The 23,921-nt window shown below is 39.5% G+C and overlaps 1 protein-coding gene and 1 long non-coding RNA gene across 5 annotated transcripts in view; one reads left to right on the top strand and one right to left on the bottom strand.

Annotated features, from left to right (window-relative positions):
- CRADD (CARD and death domain containing adaptor protein) overlaps positions 1 to 16,479 on the bottom strand; it is a 44,201-nt gene extending 27,722 nt beyond the window's left edge. The window contains exons 1-3 of one of the 4 annotated variants that reach the window (XM_073000279.2): positions 13,055 to 13,163; positions 12,096 to 12,225; positions 10,282 to 10,580 (exon numbers count right to left, since the gene is read on the bottom strand). In XM_073000279.2, the coding sequence (XP_072856380.2) occupies positions 10,282 to 10,580; positions 12,096 to 12,166 (370 nt within the window). In that variant the 5' untranslated portion in view covers positions 12,167 to 12,225; positions 13,055 to 13,163. Of the gene's footprint in view, positions 1 to 10,281; positions 10,581 to 12,095; positions 12,226 to 13,054; positions 13,759 to 16,407 lie in introns of those variants that run through there. The other 3 variants (XM_073000281.2, XM_020815884.3, XM_020815893.3) reach the window with 3 other exon arrangements.
- Positions 12,425 to 13,034, top strand: LOC140707351 (uncharacterized). The gene is made up of 2 exons (XR_012087344.2): positions 12,425 to 12,554; positions 12,713 to 13,034. It is a non-coding gene; the product is annotated as an uncharacterized LOC140707351 (long non-coding RNA).
- Positions 16,480 to 23,921: the final 7,442 nt, after the last annotated feature.

Genomic DNA, 23,921 nt, shown 5'->3' with positions numbered 1-23,921 from the left:
TCAGATTTTACCACTGCCCACTCTCCTTCCCTTCTGTTCAATTACTTACCCTAAATTGTTGCTTGAGACAAAAATAAAGTAAACTTTCAATAGAAATCTCATATTCAATCTCCTAGTGGGAGGCAACTAAAGGAACCTTAAGAGAGCCCCTTAGCCCTATGAGGTGTAGAGCTCAATTAAGTTTTTTTCACATCTCTGAACCAATAGGATTTCTGCCGGGCTCTGCCCTCCACCACAGAGTAGCAGAACCAGTTCTTTGGCTTGAATCCTAGCACTGCGCATTTCTTCCTATCTGTTAGTGCTGTCTCTTAAAATGTTGGGTCCTGCATACTACAAGGTGCAACTTAAATCTGTCCTCCACAGACTGGTGGTGTGGTGCTCAAAAGTTTCTCTCAAGAAACACACTCCAAGATCAGAAGTATTCTACCAAAGTTAGTGCCATCCAAGGAGGTGCTAGTAAACCACAATGTTCACCCCACATTGGTAACTATATGTCATATCCTTGGATAAAATGCACAAATACAGACATCAGACATCCAGAAGATAAGACTGAGAGGTATCACTGGTACATCAGTGAATAATAGCTGTAATAAATAGGTTGCTCCCCGCTCATACAGCCAACAAAGTAAATAATGGACATGATTTTTAAAAGAATGTTAAGAAAGCAAAGTCCATGCCAATCAGTAATAAGCAAGCTGCCCAAGAAATCCTGTTAAAAACCCAAAATAAAGTATGAATTGTGGTGACAAATGTAAGCACTCTGGAATCTGAATGAAACGTGGGAACATTTCAAGTAAAAGTCTGAAAAGAGATGACAGAGAGAAGCTGCCTTAAGATGAAAAAAAAGAGCAATCAGTAAAAAATATATACTGTAAATGTGTACTGTACTGTGATCTGTATGCTCTGCTCTGCTCTGCAGCATGTAATTATGCATTTTAAAAGAAAGAACATACTAAGAATCTATTTGATTTAAAGGGTGATCAACAAACAAGTACTAAAGTGAATGAACAAATACCAGCAACTCCTAAGGCAGCAAAGATGGACAAATTCAAGTAATGAAAAGTACAGTCTATTACAGATGATTGTGTGAGGTAAAATAAGAAGGAAAAGAAGCATGAATGATAAAGAACTTCTTGGCTGAAGAATCCTGGATGGATGAAATTAGGCATGAGACTTTCAGCATTTTTTCACTGTCACTTGCAGAATTTCCCTGAAATTCCCCCTGCTAAAATTCTGGTAGCTGTAGCCAAAAAATCCAAGTCCTTACAGGAGTTCCAGAATACACCCTGTTCTTTGGCGAGTCTCTCTTTGGAGCAACAGCCATTAGCCTGAAGAAAAAGGAAATGGGTGGGTGTTACTAAGGTCCATGAGAGTTGCAAGGGATTGGGAGACTAGCAGGTTTTTAAGAGTACCCTATACACAGCCTAAATAAGCAGAGAACTACCACTCCCCTAACCCCTTGGAGTTCCCACCTATTTCTCTCTTCAAGCTGATGGCTGTCACTCCAAAGAGAGACCTTTTGAGGCACACAGTGTATTCTGAAATTCCTCTGGGGTCCTGGGATTTTTAGCTACAGCTACCAGAATTTTGGCTGGGGGAACTCCTGGCAAATTTGGGGAACTATAGTGAAAAATATCCAAACATCCCATGCCTAGATGCAACATATATAAGTGATTAAAACTGTTATATCTAAAGTCAAAGCAAAGAAAATGACATCCAATCTGTGGCAGCAAAAGAATAAGAAATTATAGGAACAATGTATATTGAGTTTAAGAAATACCAGATCTTTACACAATATTGACAAAGTAATCATAAGTATCAGATACGATGGAGAGAAGACAATGTTAACAGAAATATCAATATATATCAGCTATTTGAGACAATGTAGGAAAACATCCACATTCATGGAAGGAATACCAGGCACTTACAGATCTCTGGAAAAGACAATAATGGTGGAAAGGTGGAAGGAAGCAGGAAAAAAGGAAGACCAAATACAGCGTTGCCACTTAAATTTTATTTTTAATTTCCCTGACTTTCCCAGATCAACATTTGTCAATTTGTCGCATTAATGCAAGTCTTAATGGTTTTACTATCTGAACTTGTACTTGGCTTTGAACCTAAACATATTGCAATTGACTGTTTACTTGATTTAATTTTCATTCTGATGTAATGGTCCTTGTGCATGAAACTCCACAGCTCTAATTCCCACTGCATATTAAAAACTCTCCTCTTAGAAGCCATCTTCAAAATGTGGTTTCAGATACAGCTATACACAGAACCATCTGCCTGACACCAAGATGTTAGTAGATTTGTTTTCTGGTAAGTAGAAACTTTCCAAAGCTGGGAAAGTTTCACTTTCATTTTCTGGAATCAGAAATTTTAATGAGCAGATCAGCAGCAAGAAAGGACATGGAAGTTTAAATGCCAGCAGATCATTTCTGCAATCTAGAGAAGCAGACAACCCTCTTTTGCAACCTTTATGCATGGGAAAAGTCATGGAAGAGGCACTCTGTAAACTCCACCAGGAACAAGCAATCACATTTGAAAAAAATTACCTTTGCATGGTGCACAGTAGAAAGTGCTAGTTGATTGTGAAATCCAACAGTAGCAAAACTTATTTGCAACTCTGTGCTGGGTTTAGCCTGAGACAAAATGTCCATTCCATACACAAGCATGACCTAAGAGCATGCTTATCTTTATATGTAAGTTAAATGCAGTACTAGCAGGTAGGGATGAAAACAGTTGGATGTTTAAAGTTTGTATCTTGCTAAACATTTAGACTAGCCTTGCTTTGCAAATGCTACAGGTAGACCTTGGAAATCATGAAGAGGCAGAGCTCAACAAACACATTGGTTGCTGGGGGTGGAGCTAAGAAAAAGGTGGAGCTGGGAAAGGGCAGAATTCAGTTTTACTTGTATTCTGCTGCTTCTCTATTCCAGTTGCCACAAGAACAGATCATGCTGTTGCAGCAGCAGGTCAAAAATCCACTGCCTGAATATATTTCAATCATGATTTCCCTGACATTCTCTGACTACAGACCAATTTCCCTGACCAATTTCCATTTCCCTGACTTTCCAGAAAGTGGCAATCCTGAAATATGATATAGATTAACTCTCTAAGAAAGCCAAGGCTTGAGTGTACAAGAGCTCAGCGGGGCAGTTGAAGACGAGGAATTTGGAGATTGCTCATTTGTAGGGTTGCCTTAAGTTGGAGGCAACTTGATGGCACATAACAACAACATAGTCGAGAACTCCCATTATGTTAACCATAGGTTAAATAGCAGTAGTTATGGGCAGAAAATCCTGTATATTGGTTGACTCTGACTTGTTAAAAATTTAGCACCAAGAATTTGGCCATATAATACCAATAGCAAAGCTCAAAATCATTTCAAAATTTCTCAGTCCCATTTGCTGCCTTAATTAGATAGCTGGAAAAAGTGGCGGTCATGAATTTATTTATTTTTTCTTGAAAAAGAGGTATGCGATTTGAATGCTAAATATTCAACCATTTTCTAGACAAATAAATTGAAAGAAAGAACAGAAAACAAAACAACAACAAAACTCACAGAAAGGAACTACGTATTGTTTTCATTCAGTTTCCCTCCAAAAGATCACAGATGATTACACAAATTAGATTTTGGCATGAAACTAGCAAGAAAATGTACTTTTAGGAAAGAAGCATTTATGGAAATGTGCAAGTTATGCACCCTTTCTAAGACAAGCATACTTAGTGTGGTGGAGACAGAAGAGGAAAATAACATGCAGCAGACAATGCTTTGAATGTAAATTGTGTTATTGCTGGCAACAGGGAGCTTCTAGGGAAAGTGAAGCTCTTGTTTATGTTTATAAGCAACTCTCCAATATACCATCTGAACTCCAGATTAAAACTTCAGGAACAAAGCCAATATCCACTGAATCCAACCGTTGTAGAAGCACTTCTACGTCACCACTGATTCCAGGACGCCCTGATCACAGTTCAGGGCCAGTGCAGGTGCATTATGTGTGAAGGTTTGTACTTGTTATCAAAAAACACACTTCTCTCCTCAAACTAACTTTGTTATAAACATCACTGCCCTCTACTCCTCCCCTACATTACTACTCACTAAGTTTTGTTTCCTTGTATTTGGTTTAATACCAAGCGTTTTCATCATCAGCTATGCTGCCTGTTGCTTAAAGTATTAAACAAATAGGGGCACGTTTATGCATTCAACGCTTGTAAACAATCATTCTTCCAGTTGCCTCAGATACCGTAACTAAAAATTAACTCCAGATGATCAAACTAGGAAGTGTTTGTGTATGTCTAGACCAGAGTCTTAAAAATATTACCATTTTTTGATTATAACTCTAAAATCCACCATGCAACCTCGCTATGCTGACTGGCGTATTGTGGCAACTGTCATCCCCCAAAAGAAATTGAGGGTTTTTTTTTTACTATGTCAATCTACTGAAGCAACAGGGAATCTTGTACCACTTTAAAAGACTTACACATTTTCTCTTGCGCAATCTTTCATGGACTTAAACTTCTGTAGCCCAGGGATGCATCTGAAGAAGTAGGCTACATTGCAAAAATAGCTTATGAAAATAAAAGTGTTAGCATTTTAGGTGCCCTGGGAATTCTTCTTCTCTTAGTCACAAATGTAGCATTTACAAGATCTGGTTTATATGTATTTGCTGTTTAGTCATGTCCAGCTCTTCGTGACCCCATGGACCAGAGCACGCCAGGCCCTCCTGTCTTCCACTGCCTCCAGGAGTTTGGTGAAATTCATGTTGGTAGCTTCGATGACACTGTCCAGCCATCTCATCCTCTGTTGTCTCCTTCTCCTCTTGCCTTCACACTTTCCCAGCATCAGGGTCTTTTCCTGGGAGTCTTCTCTTCTCATGAAATGGCCAAAGTATTGGAGTCTCAGCTTCAGGATCTGTCCTTCCAGTGAGCACTCAGGGTTGATTTCCTTCAGAATGGATAGGTTTGTTCTCTTTGCAGTCCAGGGGACTGTCAAGAGTCTCCTCCAGCACCAGAATTCAAAAGCATCAACTTCGGCGGAATTTGGTTTAGATTGTACCTGACTAGCAGAGTGGTTTTTTTCTTCTTTCTGCAATTTAAGCTTGAATTTTGCTATGAGAAGCTGATGATCAGAGCCACAATCAGCTCCAGGTCTTGTTTTTGCTGACTGTATAGAGCTTCTCCATCTTTGGCTGCAGAGAATATATCAATTTGATTTCGGTATTGTCCATCTGGTGATGTCCATGTGTATAGTCTCCTCTTGTGTTGTTGGAAAAGAGTGTTTGTGATAACCAGCTTGTTTTCTGGACAAAACTCTATTAGCCTTTGTTTTGAACTCCAAGGCCAAACTTACCTGTTGCTCCTTTTATCTTTTGACTTCATACTTTAGCATTACTATCCCCTAGAAGGGTGTCAGTTCTAGAAGGTGTTGTAAGTCTTCATAGAATAGGTCAAATTCAGCCTCTTCAGCATCAGTGAAGAGGTACATAAACTTGGATGATTTTGATGTTGAAAAATCTGCCTTAGATTTGCATTGAAATCATTATATCATTTTTGAGATTTTATCTCAGTACAGCTTTTCCCATTCTTTTGTTGACTATGAGGGCTACTCCATTTCTTCTACGGGATTCTTGCCTACAAAGCAATATCTTGGTGATATAATTTGGTATAAGTAGTTAGCTGGCTTGGGGAAGTTAAAAGTTAGGCCAAAAGTGTGGGGTGGAAAGTAGAACTAGTGAGTATGCAATAATATAATATATAATATAATATAATATACTGTAATATAATAAACAGTTTGCCTATTTGAAACATATTGTCCCTTTTACTGAGAAGGTTCAGTTTCACTCCCTTAATGGAAATTCTGGTACTTGTATTACATAACAAGGTATACTTTTTAGTTGCATGGTCCAAAGTCCTTATGGTAAAGCACCGGCTTAAACTTATTTTTTAATTGGAAGGCTTGGCCCCACTGATGCTACTAGATACTTTTCACTTTGAATGGAAGAAGCATATAACTGAAGAGATATTGAAAATTGGCTTTTCTCCCACTACACTTATAGCAATGGGTCTCACGAATGCCATCAAGGTGGTGAAGTTAAGGGTCTGGGATACAGGATTACAGGACCATGTTGGCCAGCTGAGGAAATCTAACTTTCTTAAGAAATCTGCTTTTATCACATCCTTGTATTAAGCCAGTACTATCTCATCTAAAGCCACAAGGGCTTTTATGCTAGCTAGACTTAATGTATTACCTTCTAAGCTTCTGGACCAAAAGATTTCAAGCTTTGGCTCCATCAGTTTGTCTCTGCTCTTCTAATAGTGACAAAGTCGAAACAGTGTGGCATGTTCTCTTATATTGTACTTGCTATCGGGATTCGCATATGGAGCTTTTACTTCTTATTATCCGTAAATCTCCTGGGAGATCAGAAGTGTATTATATACAGTTGCTACTCTCTGACAATACCCCTTATATCACAAGACAAGCAGACAAATTCTGTGCTGCAGCAATAGTTATTTGCGACCAGATGTTTGGGTTGCGATTTTAGATGGACAAATTATAATGCTTTTATAATATAACACTGGCCAAGGTTTTACTTATTTTAAATATATGTGGTGTTATTAATTTGAAAGAAGGGGCTGTTTTGTCATGTTTTTAATGGAAAATTTATAATTCTGCTTAATTTTACGAAATTACAATTGTATGTATTTACTTTATATTGTTCTGGTCTTACTGGTCCTTGACCGTAATAAGGTTACTACTACTATTACTACTTTTTAGTTGAACAACAAGTATTCACAGATGGCACAAGAGCTCACTGCAACTCTAATGGAAATACAAAAGTGCTTCATGCATCTCAATGGACTTGAAAATATATGAGAAACATTATTCTGTATGCCACAACAGCATGAAATGGCAGGTAGACCTAAGCCATTCTAGTTGACTGTGAAAGCTTTCCAGTTGTCAGTAAAATAAGAAGCTGCGGCAGGGGAAGCAACTCAGTTTTTTTGTAATGGTTGCTTTGGGGCTAATTCGTTTTCTTCATCTGAAACCAACAAACATCAACTGTGTGTTTTCAGCCAAGTGTAGCTGAAGAACCACTTGCACCAAAAAAAATAATAATAATAATTAGAAATCACCCTCTAAAAAACCCTGACAGGTTTGGACTTTTTCCCTAGTATCTACTTTTCACATGCATGGATTATTATATTTTCTTTTTTTAAGTAGAGGAATGTTCACCATCCAAGTTCCATCAGAATGACAGAGCAGTTGACAAAGGTTTACTAACCTATCTGAAATTTCTTAGCATTAGGTCCTTGTTCACATTTTAGGGGCAGAAAAGAGGGAGAAAGAAAGAAAAAAAAATTCTGGAGAGACACAGAATAGGAAAACATTCCACACACAAAAAAAACCCCAGTTGTCTCTCATAGCACACATTTTCCACTTTACACACATCATGACTCTAATAGCTTGCTGTTCCTAGAAAGAACTGTACTTTCCTGCCAAAACCCATAGCTTTTCTTAAGAATCATAAATATTATACAGAGGCTTTTAGACTATTATGCCTTTGTCAGAATTGTCCACAATGAAAGCAAATCTCCTCTCAGGAACTAATCGTACTGTGTGGGTGGTTAGAATTTGGCATGAAAATGCTTTTTATAGTCGGAAGATAAATGCGTCTGCCCAATGCCTCCGAGAGGACTGAAATGGCTCAGGGGTCTTCTCTCATTTATGGATTTGTTGTGATCTAAATTCTGATGTATGTGTTGGGTCATTATGAATCCAAAGTCAAGATCTGAGTAACTTAATACATTTTCTGCTTTTTTTACTTGTGGTGCAAATAATTATAGATATCATTTCTAAAAAGTCTAAAGTCTCTTCTAAATTCTGACCCTACAAACTGCCTGCGAACTGACCAGTGTCACTGACGTCTGCCTAAACCTATGTTCTTTAAAAAAACAAACTTAATCTCATATTCTCCTAAATTCAGATAATTATAATAGGACCAAACTGGTTTAAATGCTGTTGTGCCACTTCAAATGATCATGGGTTATAGAAAGAATCTAAAAACTCTTTTTTCGTTACTTTGTATCTTATGTAAGTTGTAGCCCAACTAAAATGGAGCAAAATTACGTCTGTATTGTATTACTGTACTTCTTTACTAGCTGGTGCAGTAAAAGAACTTCTTTTATCAAGCCAAAGAACGAGAGAAGTGTTATCCATTGTGTGTGTGTGTTCAATTAAACACACTGTTCATGGCTAGTTTTGCATGCCAATGGTTATGTTTTCACATTTCCAGACTACAGTATAGGCATTTTGCAGGACTCCCTCCTTCATGGACATTACTGTAAAAAGAATTGAACAATGCTAGGTATGCTGAGTGCCTAGTATTTGCCTAGTATTTCTTCTGTTCATTGTAGCCAGTAGGCTCATGAAGGGACTTTCTAGACATCTGCACAATAAGTGTGGATTGGAGTAGGGAAACTAGACATCTTGATGGAAGGAAGCAGTAGTAAAGCTTAAGTAATTTTATGACCTCATAATCTTTTGGGTCCACACTTTAAGACAGCCATATGTGCTATCTTGGTTACAAAGCCATAACTGAAATGTCTGCCCTTATCCAGTTGATGTTTTACAACTGCATCTACATTCTTGATATGTTAATATAAGTTCTTTTTTAAAAACAACAACAAAAGCACACTTCCTTTGGACGCCTCACTTCTCTTTATTCATGGCACCTGTCTCAACACTTGTTAGTAAAGGTTACTACTTCTCTTACAGAAAATGACTGATGTTGGCTTAAATTCAACATTGCACTAGTAGACATTTACTAGTGGTATTGTGGTTTCTTCCCTTCCCCTCTCACATAACTTTCCTTACAATCTAAAATCTTTGAGTACATATGCAGAGCTTAAAGAGGGGAGAGGGAATAATCCTCCTCCTGGTCCTTCTCACTGCAGCAATAGTGTCAGTGGATCGATACCACTGGATCCCAACTCTATCATCCTGTTCGATCAAACAGACCTGCCCTTCCTCAGAAGAAATCACATGTAATATCCAAAGAATAATAACTAGCCCAGCAAAGAGTTCTTCAATGACCCCATGAAGGTCACAGATTCAGTTGTGAATCCACCATTGTATCTTCTATATTTTTCACAAAATAACACAAGCAGCAGAGTGCTACTTAGCTTCCAGTTCTGAATATCTGGCTGCACAGTATTGATGAGACAGTGTTGCATGATAAATAGACAGAATGGAACTGATACGGTTCAGAATTTCTATTCTTTTCTTAAAGTGAGGGGAGACTGCCAACCTGACATTATATTCAGAAAACGGATCAATTAATTTGAAGTTTCAGATCCTTGAAGGCTCAAATAAGCCAAGTTTCAAAGTATTTTACAATGACATTATGAATGTTATAGAGAGGTTCTAAGAAAGCTGGTTAACATTTCAAGCTGTGATTGTTGGTGAGTGTGCTTAGTAATAATTAAGGAGGAAGAGGAGAGGAGAGAACAGAACTTATTCTAAATCATGCCCAGTTGTGTTCCACTGCCCAATGTTTTCTACCTCATTAAGCAAAAGAGACAAAAAATGGGCAGGATGCTGATCCATCCAGGCCCCCATCTTACTCCCATTATTACTAGCTTTGGTGTTAACCTCGAACTTTAAGGATTCTCAGCTGAACATAGGCTGGGATAGAAACAAAGGAAGAAACAGACAGAAGAGAAGATGTGGTTCAGAAATCCACTGATTCATTCATCTGAACATTTTAAAGAGTGAGCTACAAAGTTCTGCTTATGTTGTTCCGTGCCATCATGTCACCTCTGACTTATGGTTACCCTGTGAATGAGGAATCACCAAAATGTCCTGTCCTCAACTGCCCTGCTCAGCTGTTGTAAACTCAAGTCTGTGGCATCCTTTAGGGACTCAGTCCATCTCATATGCGGTCTTCCTCTAGAACCTATTTTTATAGTATAATCTATACTCTGCCCGTCAACTCTATAACATCCACAGTAGATCACAAGCAGATCATATGTCCCTCCTTGGCTTTTAAAACCTATCAGGAGGTCTTTTTTTTTTTCAGTCCTACCATCCTCATAGGCTCTTTTGACAAAGATGGAAGAGAGGGTCTTTTCAGTAGCTGCTCTTTTTTAAAGCCCAGGCATGGCCGTTTACTGTGCAATTAAAGGCACGTAATTTGGCCCTAACTGTGCAAATGCAAACTTTTCAATCAATAGGAAAAAAATGACATTCACAAATCATGAATGCTTGATTGTTTTTACCTTCAGATACCATTAGCACAGCTTCATTACGTTTTGCCTCAAGTTTGTCTCTCACCCATGGGAACTCTTGCAAAGATTCTAGAAAGGTCTCAAAAGCCTTGGGCCCTCTTGCAGGTAGGATGTCGAGAAGCGTCATGGTCTTCCTGTGGTTGGTGACTTGGGACCTTATTTCTTGCATATCATTTTCAGTTAAAATGCCTTCTTGGTAAAGATACTGAATGACAAGGCCCTCTACCAACAGTTCTGAACACAGCTCCAAGCGCAACGAGCGCAGAACCTGTTTATCTCTGGCATCCATCCTGAGAAGAAAGAACAAGGAGAACCTTAGGTTCGTCATCTGTACAACCAAGAAATACTATTTTACTGCTGAAACCGTTTGGAAACTAATTCAGGGTAATAATTATTTGCTTAAATCTTAGCACTGAAAATACAGTGTTGGAAAAACTAAAAATTAGGCTTTCTGGCAGATCCTTTTGAAATTGCTTCACATCTCTTTGTTGCCATTGATACTATAGTAGACTGCATCACATCACATTAAGGGTCACTTCTAATACAGTCCCCCACACACCTTCTTTCTATACTGTATTTCGGCTATCATTTTGTGGGAACAGACATTTGTGCAGGGAACATAATACATATAACCTGAGCCATCTATCAATACAGTCACAGCTCCATATAGTGCCAGTGTTAGAGTAGCCAGAGTTAAACCCCACTCAGATACCAAGCTCAGGAAGGTCAGAGAGTGAGTGAGAGAGAGAGAGTAGAGAGAGAACATGCATGTGGTAAGCTAAATGACTCCTTGAACATCCCATAACACTTCCAAAAAATCTACTAAGGTCACCAAAAATCAGGAGCAACCTTACTGCGCAAAATAATAACAATATAGTTCTTTCTGATATCCAAGCTTTGAAACTGTCACAGTGTGAGATCAGTCACCAAAAATATTTAAGCACATTATAAAATTACTTCCCCCTAAAATCTGATTGATGTTGATTCTTGTTTTTCCTGAGATTGTGATGTGTGTGTTTCAGACACTGTTTTAATATCATGATTGTAACTGTGCCTTCATTATGTCTTCCAAAAAAGTTTTTAAAAATACAGCTTTAGACATCCTGTTTCAGACTGAAATTGCAGGATACTGTACAATAAAATAAAAATTAAAGCAAATAAACTCCTAGGATGGCTTCTAAAGAAGAAATAAAACAATCTAGAAAATCAAGTACTATAAGAAACAATCGTGGAAATTGAAAGAAAAAGCATGGGCATTCTTTCCCTGAGTGTCTGGCTGCCTGAGTAGATTTTTAAATGGATTGTTGCACCTCACTGCTTTTACAGTGGGGTCTTGACTTGAGAACTTAATCCGTATTGGAAGGCGGTTCTCAAGTCAAAAAGTCTGTAAGTCAAGTCTCCATTGACCTACAGTGCATTGAAAACCGATTAATCCCGTAACAGGCCGTTTTTGTTCCATTTTGGTTTTTTTCTGGTCTGTAAGTCAAATCTCAGTCTGCAAGTCAAACCTAAATTTTGCGGCCAGAGAAGTCTGTAACTCAAAAAGTCTGTAAGTCAAGCCGTCTGTAAGTCAAGGGTCCACTGTTATGTGTTTTGGTGTTGCTTTTATTTACTGTTTTTAGAATGGTATTCGCTTGAATCTCTTTAGCTTTTGTATATTCACTGTAACTAGCTTTAAATACTGTCTTTTAATGATGTAAGCTGCCTTGGGTCCTTTTAAAGGAGAAAACCAGAGTAAAAAAATATTTTGAAGAAACAATCAGGTATGTAAAGGAAAACAGAACAATCCAAAGTCAAAGATATACCAGGTATAGTGGGTTTGGAATGGACAGGGTCCTCCTGTGCTGAAGCAGCTAACTTCTTTGTGCTGGCCCATCTCAGATCTGCAGACGTGACTGGTTCTGCCAGCATAACTGCTGGGCGAGATGAGATCAGCTGGCAAAGAGCCAAACAGGGGTAAGAAGGGGAGGAGCTCAGTTACAACAAATCTAAACCCTTCTCAGCCATGACTCACAGCACAAAATTAAGCCAGGGTCAATATAGATCTCATTTACTTCCAAAATCTCTCAGCTGGGAGGAGTTCGGGTTCAGCACTGCCTGGGCTGCCTTAGTATCCGCTCAACCAGCTACAGTAGTTAGGACGGCATCCTCAGATAAATAAGATCCTTAGAAGCTTCTCTTTCCCATTAAGCTCAAAACACCGAAAGGGCCAGGCAGTTCAGAAAATGACAGAAATGCCTTAATCCCAGCAAAATGCACTTTAGGTACTCCATTTGCTATTGATTTTAATAGTGTCACACCTTTTTCTCTCGACAGTTGCCAAAACCGGCACCTAAACGTTGTAGAAATCTTCATATTATCATTTAAGGCCGCTTTTGAGGATTTAGCATTCATATCATTTTTAATATCTTTTTTTTTACAGAAGTGGCTGCAGATAAATGCATAGCAGTAACAGCACTGCAACAGCAATAAAAGGCCAAAGAAGAAGAAGAAGAATCTACCTACAACGAAAAACCTTAACGGACTTTCTACGGGGGGAGATTGTCACGCCTTCGCCAAAGACAGAAAGAAAAATAAGACGGAAGAAATGACAGGAAGTTTGCTCGAAAAGGCCACCAAAGAGGGACGGAACAGCAGAAAGGAAGCTGGACAAAATACAGTATGAGAAAACGGCCCGGATTCTTCCGAGACCTCGCCAAGGAAACTGACGGTCTCGGACTGTGACGGAGAAGAAAGTACAAAAATGCTGCGTGAAAATGCTTACCAATTAACTTCGGGGATCATTTATCAAACCCTGTAAGCAACCAGAAGTACTCCCTCAACCATGTTTCTTGGTGGCAAAAACAGCTGAACAGGAAGTGCTTCGCTCCTTGTTTCTTAAGGGCAACAGCGAGACGGTGAACGCGTACTCGAAAAAAAGAGGAAGGCGGAAAAGACGACTGCCTGAGGCCGAAAATTCCTGGTTCCCCTTGACGCCACGTTTTCTCTCACCTGCAGTTCAAAAGCGGCAGACCCCCGATAAGAAACAATGACTGGGATGATGACTGTGAATGGGCGGCAGCTTCGCTTCCCGCCCCTCGAAAGTGGAAGCTCGCCGTTCCTTGTAATTCCGGGTGAAAAATGTGCCCCCCCCATCGTTTAAACCTATAATTGTGCATTCAGTCCCTAGTTATTGTCCTCGTATTTCGGTATGAGGTGTGTAGGAAAGCGTTGACGCCGAATAATGTACGCTTCAGGTGGAGCTGAGCAGGAGGCAAAATTTGAAACAACTCCGTTGTTATCGACGCTATTCAAAGCGGGAGAGAGGGGGGGGCTGGTGTTGAAAGGGGATAGCTTACAACAGCCCTGCAGTGTAGGTTATTGTTGATAATTGCAGATTAGCGTTGAAGCTAAGCCTGATAGCAATTTATATTGCAGTGCCAGAGTCTGCTGTGTTATTACACAGAACGTGTGTCTGCGCTCGTATGGCCTCGCAACTTCAACACATGACGCAGACCGACATGGATGGTCGTAATTATTCTGCAAGCTTCTTCACTATGTATAGATGACACGTATTATGGATCAACGTTAACGGCACCCATACGGACATTTGAAACGATCAGCTTCCAAAGGTTAACAGCTAATTTGGGACTATTTGGGTATGGGATTTGAAGGAAGCAGGAAAGACAGCAGTAGCGTCATGCTGTTACGCGGTTCTGTATTGTTCTATCAATAAATTTATTTTGTGGGGAGAGACCAGGTGATGCCAGAGCTACGGGGTGGCGGAGTCAGTGGGCGGTGCCAGAGCTGCAGGGTCACCCCTATTTTTGTCTCCATCTCTTTTTGTCAGCTCCCTGCCTGCCCCTCCTTGACCAGCTGCTTCCAGAAGAAGCCCTCCTTCTAGTCTCCTTCCAGGCGCCACAGTTGAGGAGGCAGCCAAGGGAATTCTGCTTAAATTGCCACCTTCATTTTACCCACCCCGTCCAAAGCCAGTGCCCAATGGATATGTGTGTGCCTTGTGTGTTCCATTCTGCCTTTTTAGCTTTCAATAAAGTTATGTTGGAAGCTGCACACGGTCTCAAATGAAGAGGAAATATATCTTATATCTTCTTATGAAGGATGCTTTCTTTTAGGGCTAGGATTTCAAAATGAAAAGTGCATCTTTCTTGTGGGCAACTGAATCACACCAGGAAAGAAAATGCTTTGGACAAACAGGAATAACACTTGCAAATGTTACATTTTATACTACAGTCTCCAGAATACCCAGCCAGCATGATCCCTGGCTATGCTGGTTAAGGGATTCTGCAAGATGCAGTCAAAAAGTAACTTTTCCAAATTCTTGTTATTTCATGAGGATTTTTACTATATATAGTAAGCATAATAGATGTGTTGTAATTTATGTGTGCCTCATGAACTCCCACCCCCTTTCATTCAAGGTAATTATATTACTTGTGTGCAAATTTAATGGATTTGTCAATTGGCTGATCAGACTAAAACAATCCGAATAGTCAAAGACCAATATACAAATACATGAATAAAAGAATCCACAAAATACTTCACTCTCCTATATAAAAAGTGTATGTATTAGAGTTAAGAATATTCTAACAAGTGATCCAGTAAGTACTGCTGGCTCAATTCTCTTTTAACTAAAACAGTTAATTGTGTAAGGCTGGAGAGGACTCATTGACCATAGAGGGACTTATTTACATATAAACATGCTTAGGATTGTGGTTTAAACCTGCACTTATAGCAACATTTATTACTACTCTAGGCAGTTATCCTGATCGAACAAGACTGGTATGTGTTCTTAAGCAGTTACATTGTTGTGGTTATCCAAGTACAACTGAACTGACTAGATGCTTCTGTAGATGTGAATCGCCATGTGCAATTTCACCCACGGTATCTAGATTAGGACAAGCCTTTGCAAGGAACTGCACAAAATAATGACTTTAATTTGTAGGAATTAAGTTTGAAGTCTTCCAAATATTTACATTCGTGCAAAAATTGTTTACAAAATTTGAAAGCGTACATTCATATTTAAAGCACTATTTAAACTTGCAGGCATTTAAAAATAATTGGATTAGTAGATCTTGGTATCTAAGAATATTTTCTTTATAAGACATTAGTTTCCCTTTCCTTCATTCCGTTAAATGAAAAGGGTTCCTTTACAGTATAAGCATCTTCACCCCCTCAAAGCTGGTAGAATTCTAATCAATTTTCAGGATTATCTTTCTCAAGTTTTCAATAAATATTATGACAACTGAAAGTAGCTGTGGTAAAAATGGAATCTGGCCAGATTACACATTAGAGAAGAACTATTTACTTGTTTGTGGATACATATACGTTTCTCATTGTCAATTATAGGTTATTGAAAAGTGCATTGATTTCCTGTGCTTAATTATTTACTTATTTATAATCTCTTAATAAATTGTTTTTAAAGCTATGACCTCACTAACTAATGTGGAAAACCCAAATAGCATTAACAAACACACAAAGTGCTATATGCTGCAATATACAGTAAGTTAATGGAGAAGATTGTAAATTATGAGCAGTCCTTGCTCTAGGGAGGTGAAAGATAATGGAATCTACATTTCTTGAGGTGAAACCTGATATGATATGTAAACTGATGCTATGAAGTTACAGCTTCCATTTGGAAACTTCACGGTAAACTATGAGAGTCCTGGGCTCAATATTTAGCCAAGATTACTTTAGGGCATTTCAGACCTGCCCCCAGCTCTCAAATGCCTAGCCTCAGGAAGGGCCCTGGAGGATTAAAAAGCTAGCCTGATTTTGATATTGTAGTGGTCTAATAAAGGTATTTCTCACTTTTGTTTTTTGGAAGGTGCACTGAGAAACTGTTCAGAAATATAAACGTAATTTTGACTTCACTTCTAATGACAAGATATTCCTTTTTTTGGCCTAGGCAGAAGAGACTTTTGAGGGAGTCTGGCTTTCCTGGCAGTCTTCAGATGTGTTGGCCTACAACTCCCAGTATCCCTCAACCAGTATAGCTATGGGGGATTATGGGAGTTGTAGGCAAACATATATGGGGAACTCTAGTTTGGGGAAGCTAGTATAAATCAGTAAGACTCTTATTGAAGAGGGTAGTATTTAATAAAGGACAGAAGTATGACTCACAGTTATGATTACATGCTGTTTCCTTTCATTACTTATGGCAGTAGTTTCTTCGAAGCCAACGTATCAAATGTCAAATATGTGTCAGATGTTGCATATGTGAGTCACATCAGGTACTACGTGCTCCAGCTGAACCTGTTTATTTGCTAAATGGGTACCTAGGAAGCATGGCTCTCAGAACCAATCCCATTGTTATGTTCCAATTATATGTAAATCATGGTCTTGGATGGGAAAACAGATTTGCTTTCAGATTTATCTTTTGCATACTTTTTAAAAAATGCAGCACAAAACTATGGAGTTGAGTATGCTATAGGAAATCAATTTCCCCACAATGCCCAGCTGTTTTCAATGAATAAATCCCCAGCCATAAAATGACAAGGCTTGAGTTTATGAACATCTAAACAGTTTTACTTTCAGTAATATTTACGTGTCTTAGATAATTCTTTGTCTTGTATTCTTACAATGATTTCTTTCACAGTCTTCTGTGCCTATCCATTTAATTAATCCCAGGCATTATCCTTATTACCAAGATCAGTTTAAGGTTTGAAATGTTCATTGGCTGCCCATTCTAGAATATATCATGTTGCATGCTCTAATAAAATTTACAAAACAACAACAACAACAAAACATGCAAGCAAACAAAGAAAAATTACCAGTGCAAAATTGAATGCAGTTGTTACAGATATTTATTAAATATCCAAGTAATTTCATCATTTTTTCCATACTTTCTAATAGAAATCTGTTTTCGATTCTAAGAAAGTAGAATTGGCAGTGAAGTCTTATGAGTGCTTTGAGCCAACAGAAGGTATATTCTCACTCACCTGAAGCCACTGGAGAGTCAAATTATATATTAATACAAGATGGAATACTTTAAATGCTAAATGCATCTGATTGTCTGATTTTTTTCGTATTTCCCTCCCTGCCTACCCCATATGCAAATTTTACTTGTTTTGTTATTGGCCTTTTCAATATAGACTTGGCTTTCTTTGCAAGTTACATTTTTCAGACATGAAGATTTGCTGGCATCAGGGCTCTGGAACGTTAAGGGAATTTCAGGTAGAACGATATTGTGAGTGGGTTCTCGGTTACCTTTGGGCATTTCTCTCTTAGGTGATACAAATGAGGATTCAGAATTATTAAATAAAGAATTTTTATTAACAGAACTGTTTAAATCTTCTTTGTTACAAACAATTGAACTTTGTTTAGATAACTGGGGAGGAGAAATCTCCCAAAACCACAACAATGATTTTTCTTCGTTTAAGTCCTTCAATAATAGGTTTTTGTTTTTTCCTCTTCCTTTGTCAGTTGCCTCAGGAAGTTGTTATGGATTGCACACAAGGTCCCGCAACATGGATGCCGGGTCCACTCTCCCTCTCTCAACGCTTCTTTCTCTATCATCGGGTCTACATGATGTACCAACCAGGCAGGACCTTGATTCCTGGGATAAACCAGCACCGTCCATTCTTCTGGACTGAGGCCAGGAATGATGGGTCTTAGTTTACTCGAAGTCGGGTTCTCTGACTCCACTTTAGCACTATCGGTTAAGGGTCTCTTTACCGGCACAGCGAAATCCTGAGCACCACTGTTAGCTCTATCCGTCGCTGCCTCTCTGAACACTGTGATTTTCTCCGTCTCTTTGGATGATGTTCCTTCCTCGGTGATCAGGAACGCATCCTCCTTTTCCCTTTCGCGGTTTTCCTCTCTCCCCTCTCTTGCCCCGGTCCCAACTAACTGCCTTAACTGACTTTTTTCCTCGCGGAATCTTCGGTCTTGAGCCCTCATTGCTTCTGGCGCGTGACCTTCTTCTTTCTCCTCTGATGGTGCTCCTGTCTCTGCTATCTCTCACATCTGCCTATCTATGCTAGCCCTTTGAGGGGACGGCACACTCTTTGATGTTTCTTCAGTCTCTTCCTCACAGATGTGTTATTTGTAATGTTTAATTTAGCCCTCTGTTTTCAAAGTCACATACTGAAGAAAAATTCAGCAGATGCACCACTTTTTTGACCTTTTTTAAATACTGCCTCTGAGAAGAATGGAGATTCTCTTTTGGTGGAGGTACATCTGGCCCCCTCTCTCCTGAGCTTCAAGAGGCAAATTAAAATCTAGGTCTTTACATAGACTTTTGGAAACCTTACCCCTTTTAAATTTTATTTATGAGGTAATATCATATTGGCCCTACAGTGTTGGTTATTGTTTAAATTCTCATTCAGCTATCTTCATTTTGCTATCTTGATATTTCATGATTCTGGTTAGAGGGGATTTTAGAACGAGTTCTTATTTTTTGTATTTTATTGTTTTATTTCTGTTTGTAGATTTATGTTACTTTTGATGCCACACAGAGTAGTTTCTTGTGGGCGGGGTATAAACCCAAATAACTAACTAGCAAGTTAATAAAATTGGAGTGATACTGCCTTTAAAGATAACTATATCAGACTGGATTGAAATGGAGCAGGTAATAGTAATCCTTTGAAAGAGCTAAGATCTTTTCAAATTCAGTAGAGGATGCTCTAGAAATCCTACCAGAGAAATGGGGTAGATATATTCCTAACAACGTGGAGGTCAGTATAAATAATTTATAATCCAAAGCAAATATATGTATACTTCTTCAAAATAGTTGAGCCAACAAAACTCTTGGTGGCCTATCATTAAGGAAGTACATATTTTACAGTGCAGCAACTGTGAAATGAAATGACCTAACAATGGAGATTTTTCAAAAGCTAGTGAAGAAAAGGCTGCAGTTTGACCTAATGTCAAATTCTGACTTGCTATGGTTTGATTTAGATGGTATGGTAATCCAGAATCTCTAGAAAACCTGGATTACTGGTTGCAAACAGAATGCTGGTGGACACTGCTCAGTCACTCTACATGTACTCTGTATTCCCATTTGGAATACATGCTAAACGTGCTTAGCATGTCTACTGCAAAGAGGACCAGTTGGACACCTACAGTAGTTTATGTGACTTGTTTATAAGACTAGCTGCATTTCTCAGCTGCAGATCAGCTATGGTAATATTTACTTGAGAGATAAAGATCACAAAGCATCTGCCATAAAATGTATACACACTGAAATAATAATCATGTAACTTTAGTAAGTTACACCCCACATGTTTATAAGTAGGCTGAACTGGTTCTTATTCCTGATATGTTACTTGTTTATGGTACTCAGTAAATGTAGTTTACTGGACTGAGTACAACATCTGATCTTTGTACAGCAAGTAACAACTGAGGTGATCCACTGGAGAAGCTCTACCATGTAGGTAAACTTGACTTTGATTCTTAATATACTGTGTGTCAGTAAATTATTCAGCAAGTTATACTTCTTCCCATATTGCATAATCAGGATTGTTGCACAGAGTTTGTAGATCAAACTGGAGCCAAAGGAGATGGAGCTCATCTCAAAAATGCTTTAAAGGTGGGTTGACTAGTGAGAACAATGACAGACTGAAATAGGTATTTATTTATTTATTTATTTATTTATTTATTTATTTATTTATTTATTTATTTATTTATTTATTTATTTATTTATTTATTTGTCAACCAATCAACCAACCAACCAACCAACCAATTGTTGTAAGCCGCCCAGAGACCTTTGGGTAGAGTGGGCGGCATATAAATTAAATAAATAAATAAAATAAAATAAAATAAAAATAAATAAACCAACCAACCACCCATTTGGCAGCCAAGGCCACTCTGGGTGGTTTACAACAACTGGACAAAACAATAGAATAACAAAATAAAACAACATCAATAAATTAAAAGCGCAAAACAAAATGCCATAATACACAGTGAAAACAGAAATATAGTACAATACATTACAATTAAAAGCATACAAATCATGGTGGTATGATGAATGTCATATTATCAGGCGCTGTTGCATCAGGCTGTTGTTTGTTCAGGAAAGGCCTATCTAAATAGCCAGGTTCTCAATTGCTTTTTGATCGTGCCCAGGGAAGGGGCCTGGCAAACTTTGGGCAGGAGAGAATTCCAGTTGTGGGGCTACTGCCGAGAAGGCCCAAACTCTCGTAGCTGTTTTCCGAGCCTCTCTCAGGGTCAAAACTCTCAGCAGATCCACCATGATTTATTGGATGGGCAGACCTAACTGGAAGGAGGCACTTGGCCAGATACTGAGGTCCCAAACCGTTTAAGGCCTTATAGGTTAATACCATCACCTGGAAAGTGGTATGGAAGTGAACAGGTAACCAGTGTAACACAGCCAAGGTGGGGGAAATATGTTGGTATTTTCTGACCCCACTCGGTAATCTGGCCACTGTGTTCTGGACTCGTTGCAATCTCCATAGCAGTCCTAAGGGCAGCCCCACATAGAGGGCATTGCAATAGTCTAATCTCGAGATTACCAGCACATGAACCAGTGTTGCGAGGGACCTGGTGTCAAGCTAGGGACACAGCTGGGCAATCCGCTTTGGATGGAAATAAGTGGATTGGAGTACAGACCACAGACTGTGATGTCATTGATAGCGCTGGGTCCAGAAGTACACCCAAGCTGTGCACCTTATCCTTCATGGAAAGAGTGACACCCCCCTGAAAAACAGGGAGGCACCCAGACCACAGATACTATGGGCCCCCACCCTCAGGACTTCTGTGTTGTCCGGATTCAGCCTCAGTTTATTTTCCCTCGTCCATCCCAGCAACGCATCCAGGCAGCGCTCAAGGGATGGGACAGCATCCTCTGCAGAGGGATTGAAGGAGAAATAGAGCTGCGTGTCATCTGCATATTGGTGACACAAAGATCCAAAACTCCTGATTACCTCCCTTAGTGGCCTCATATAGGTATCGAATAGCATTGGGGAGATGATTGACCCCTGCGGGACTCCACAATTGAGAGTCCACGGAGTGGACAGCATCTCCCCAAGCTGAACTCTCTGAGGATGGTCACTGAAGGACCGAAGCCAGCCAAGGCCTGACCACCAATCCCCAGCCTTGACAGCCTCCCCAGGAGGATACCGTGGCTGATGGTATCAAAGACTGCTGATAAGTCGAGTAGGACCAACAAGGACATTCTGCCCCTGTTGGCCTCCCTCAAGAGGTCATCTTGCAAAGATGATTAGCTATTTTCAAAATCTAACTACACAATAACAAGTGTTTGACACAAAAGGAACAACAGGGAAGTTTGGCCTTGGAGGTCAGAACGAAGCAGGACAAAGGCTAATAGAGTTTTGTCAAGAGAATAAGCTGGTCATCACAAACACTCTTTTCCAACAACACAAGAGGCGACTCTATACATGGAAATCACCAGATGGGCAATATCTAAATCAGATTGATTATATTCTCTGCAGCCAAAGATGGAGAAGCTCTATACAGTCAGCAAAAACAAGACCTGGGGCTGACTGCAGCTCTGATCATCAGCTTCTCATAGCAAAATTCAAGCTTAGACTGAAGAGAGTAGGAAAAACCACTGGGCCACTCAGGTATAATCTAAACCAAATCCCTTATGAATACACAGTGGAAGTAAAGAACAGATTTAAGGAACTAGATTTGGTGGACAGAGTGCCTGAAGAACTTTGGATAGAGGCTCGTAACATTGTCCAGGAGGCAGCAACAAAAACCATCCCAAAGAAAAGGAAATGCAAGAAAGCAAAATGGCTGTCCAATGAGGCCTTAGAAATAGCAGAGAGGAGAAGGGAAGCAAAATGCAAGGGAGATAGGGAAAGTTATAGAAAATTGAATGCAGACTTCCAAAGAATAGCAAGGAGAGACAAGAGGGCCTTCTTAAATGAACAATGCAAAGAAATAGAGGAAAATAACAGAAAAGGAAAAACCAGAGATCTGTTCAGGAAAATTGGAGATATTAGAGGAACATTTTGCGCAAGGATGGATATGATAAAAGACAAAAATGGGAGGGATCTAACAGAAGCAGAAGACGTCAAGAAGAGGTGGCAAGAATACACAGAGGAATTATATCAGAAAGATTTGGATATCCCAGACAACCCAGACAATGTAGTTGCTGACCCTGAGCCAGACATCCTGGAGAGTGAAGTCAAGTGGGCCTTAGAAAGCCTGGCTAACAACAAGGCCAGTGGATTTGATGGCATTCCAGTTGAACTATTTAAAATCTTGAAAGATGATGCTGCTAAGGTGCTGTTATGCCAGCAAGTTTGGAAAACCCAACAGTGGCCAGAGGACTGGAAAAGATCAGTCTACATCCCAATCCCAAAGAAAGGCAGTGCCAAAGAATGCTCCAGCTACTGTACAATTGCACTCATTTCACACGCTAGCAAGGTTATGCTCAAAATCCTCCAAGGTAGGCTTCAGCAGTATGTGGACCGAGAACTCCCAGAAATACAAGCGGGATTCCGAAGAGGCAGAGGAACTAGAGACCAAATTGCTAACTTGCGCTGGATTATGGAGAAAGCCAGAGAGTTCCAGAAAAATATCTACTTCTGCCTCATTGACTATGCAAAAGCCTTTGACTGTGTGAACCACAGCAAACTGTGGCAAGTTCTTAAAGAAATGGGAGTGCCTGACCACCTTATCTGTCTCCTGAGAAACCTATATGTGGGCTTGGGCTTCATCCAGTCCAGCCTTCCGCATGATGTTTTCTGCATATAAGTTAAATAAGCAGGGAGACAATATACAGCCTTGTCGTACTCCTTTCCCAATTTTGAACCAATCAGTTGTTCCATGACCAGTTCTAACTGTTGCTTCCTGTCCCACGTATAGGTTTCTCAGGAGATGGATAAGGTGGTCAGGCACGCCCATTTCTTTTAGGACTTGCCATAGTTTGTGCCTCTGCCTCTTTGGAATCCAGCTTGTACTTCTGGGAGTTCTCGGTCCACATACTGCTGAAGCCTGCCTTGGAGGATTTTGAACATAACCTTGCTAGCGTGTGAAATGAGTGCAAATGTACGATAGTTGGAGCATTCTTTGGCACTGCTCTTCTTTGGGATTGGGATGTAGACTGATCTTTTCCAGTCTTCTGGCCACTGTTGAGTTTTCCAAACTTGCTGGCATATTGAATGTAGCACCTTAACAGTATCATCTTTTAAGATTTTAAATAGGTCAACTGGTATGCCATCACCTCCACTGGCCTTGTTGTTAGCCAAGCTTTTTAAGGCCCACTTGACTTCACTCTCCAGGATGTCTGGCACAAGGTCAGCAACCACACTATCTGGGTTGTCCGGGATATCCATATCTTTCTGGTATAAAGCTAATTAATAATTTGTAATCCCCACCACAAACTCTGGCAAACACAATGTGTTCCTACAGATTTTGGCATGATCTATGTTTGTAACTCTTTTCATTTCTCAGTGGCTATACTTTTGACCCCAAAGACAGTTAGCAAGGTGTCCCAGAGAACCCAGGAAATCCAAGACTGATTCTAACATATATAATGTGAGAACCATGTGGTGATTCTGCCTGTTTCGAGCCTTTTATCATTAATTTATCATTAATTACTTATATTAGGATTGTAAGTAGACAGGTTTGAATCCTTGTATTGTGGACAAGCATGGGCGGAGTGCTAGTGTGATTGGCAGTTGAGTAACCGAATAATGATTCAT

This window comes from Pogona vitticeps, chromosome 5 (genome assembly GCF_051106095.1).
Source record: "Pogona vitticeps strain Pit_001003342236 chromosome 5, PviZW2.1, whole genome shotgun sequence".
In the NCBI taxonomy this organism is placed as follows: domain Eukaryota; kingdom Metazoa; phylum Chordata; class Lepidosauria; order Squamata; family Agamidae; genus Pogona; species Pogona vitticeps.
Note: the sequence above shows the minus strand (reverse complement) of the source record. Positions and strands in the feature narration are given on the sequence as shown.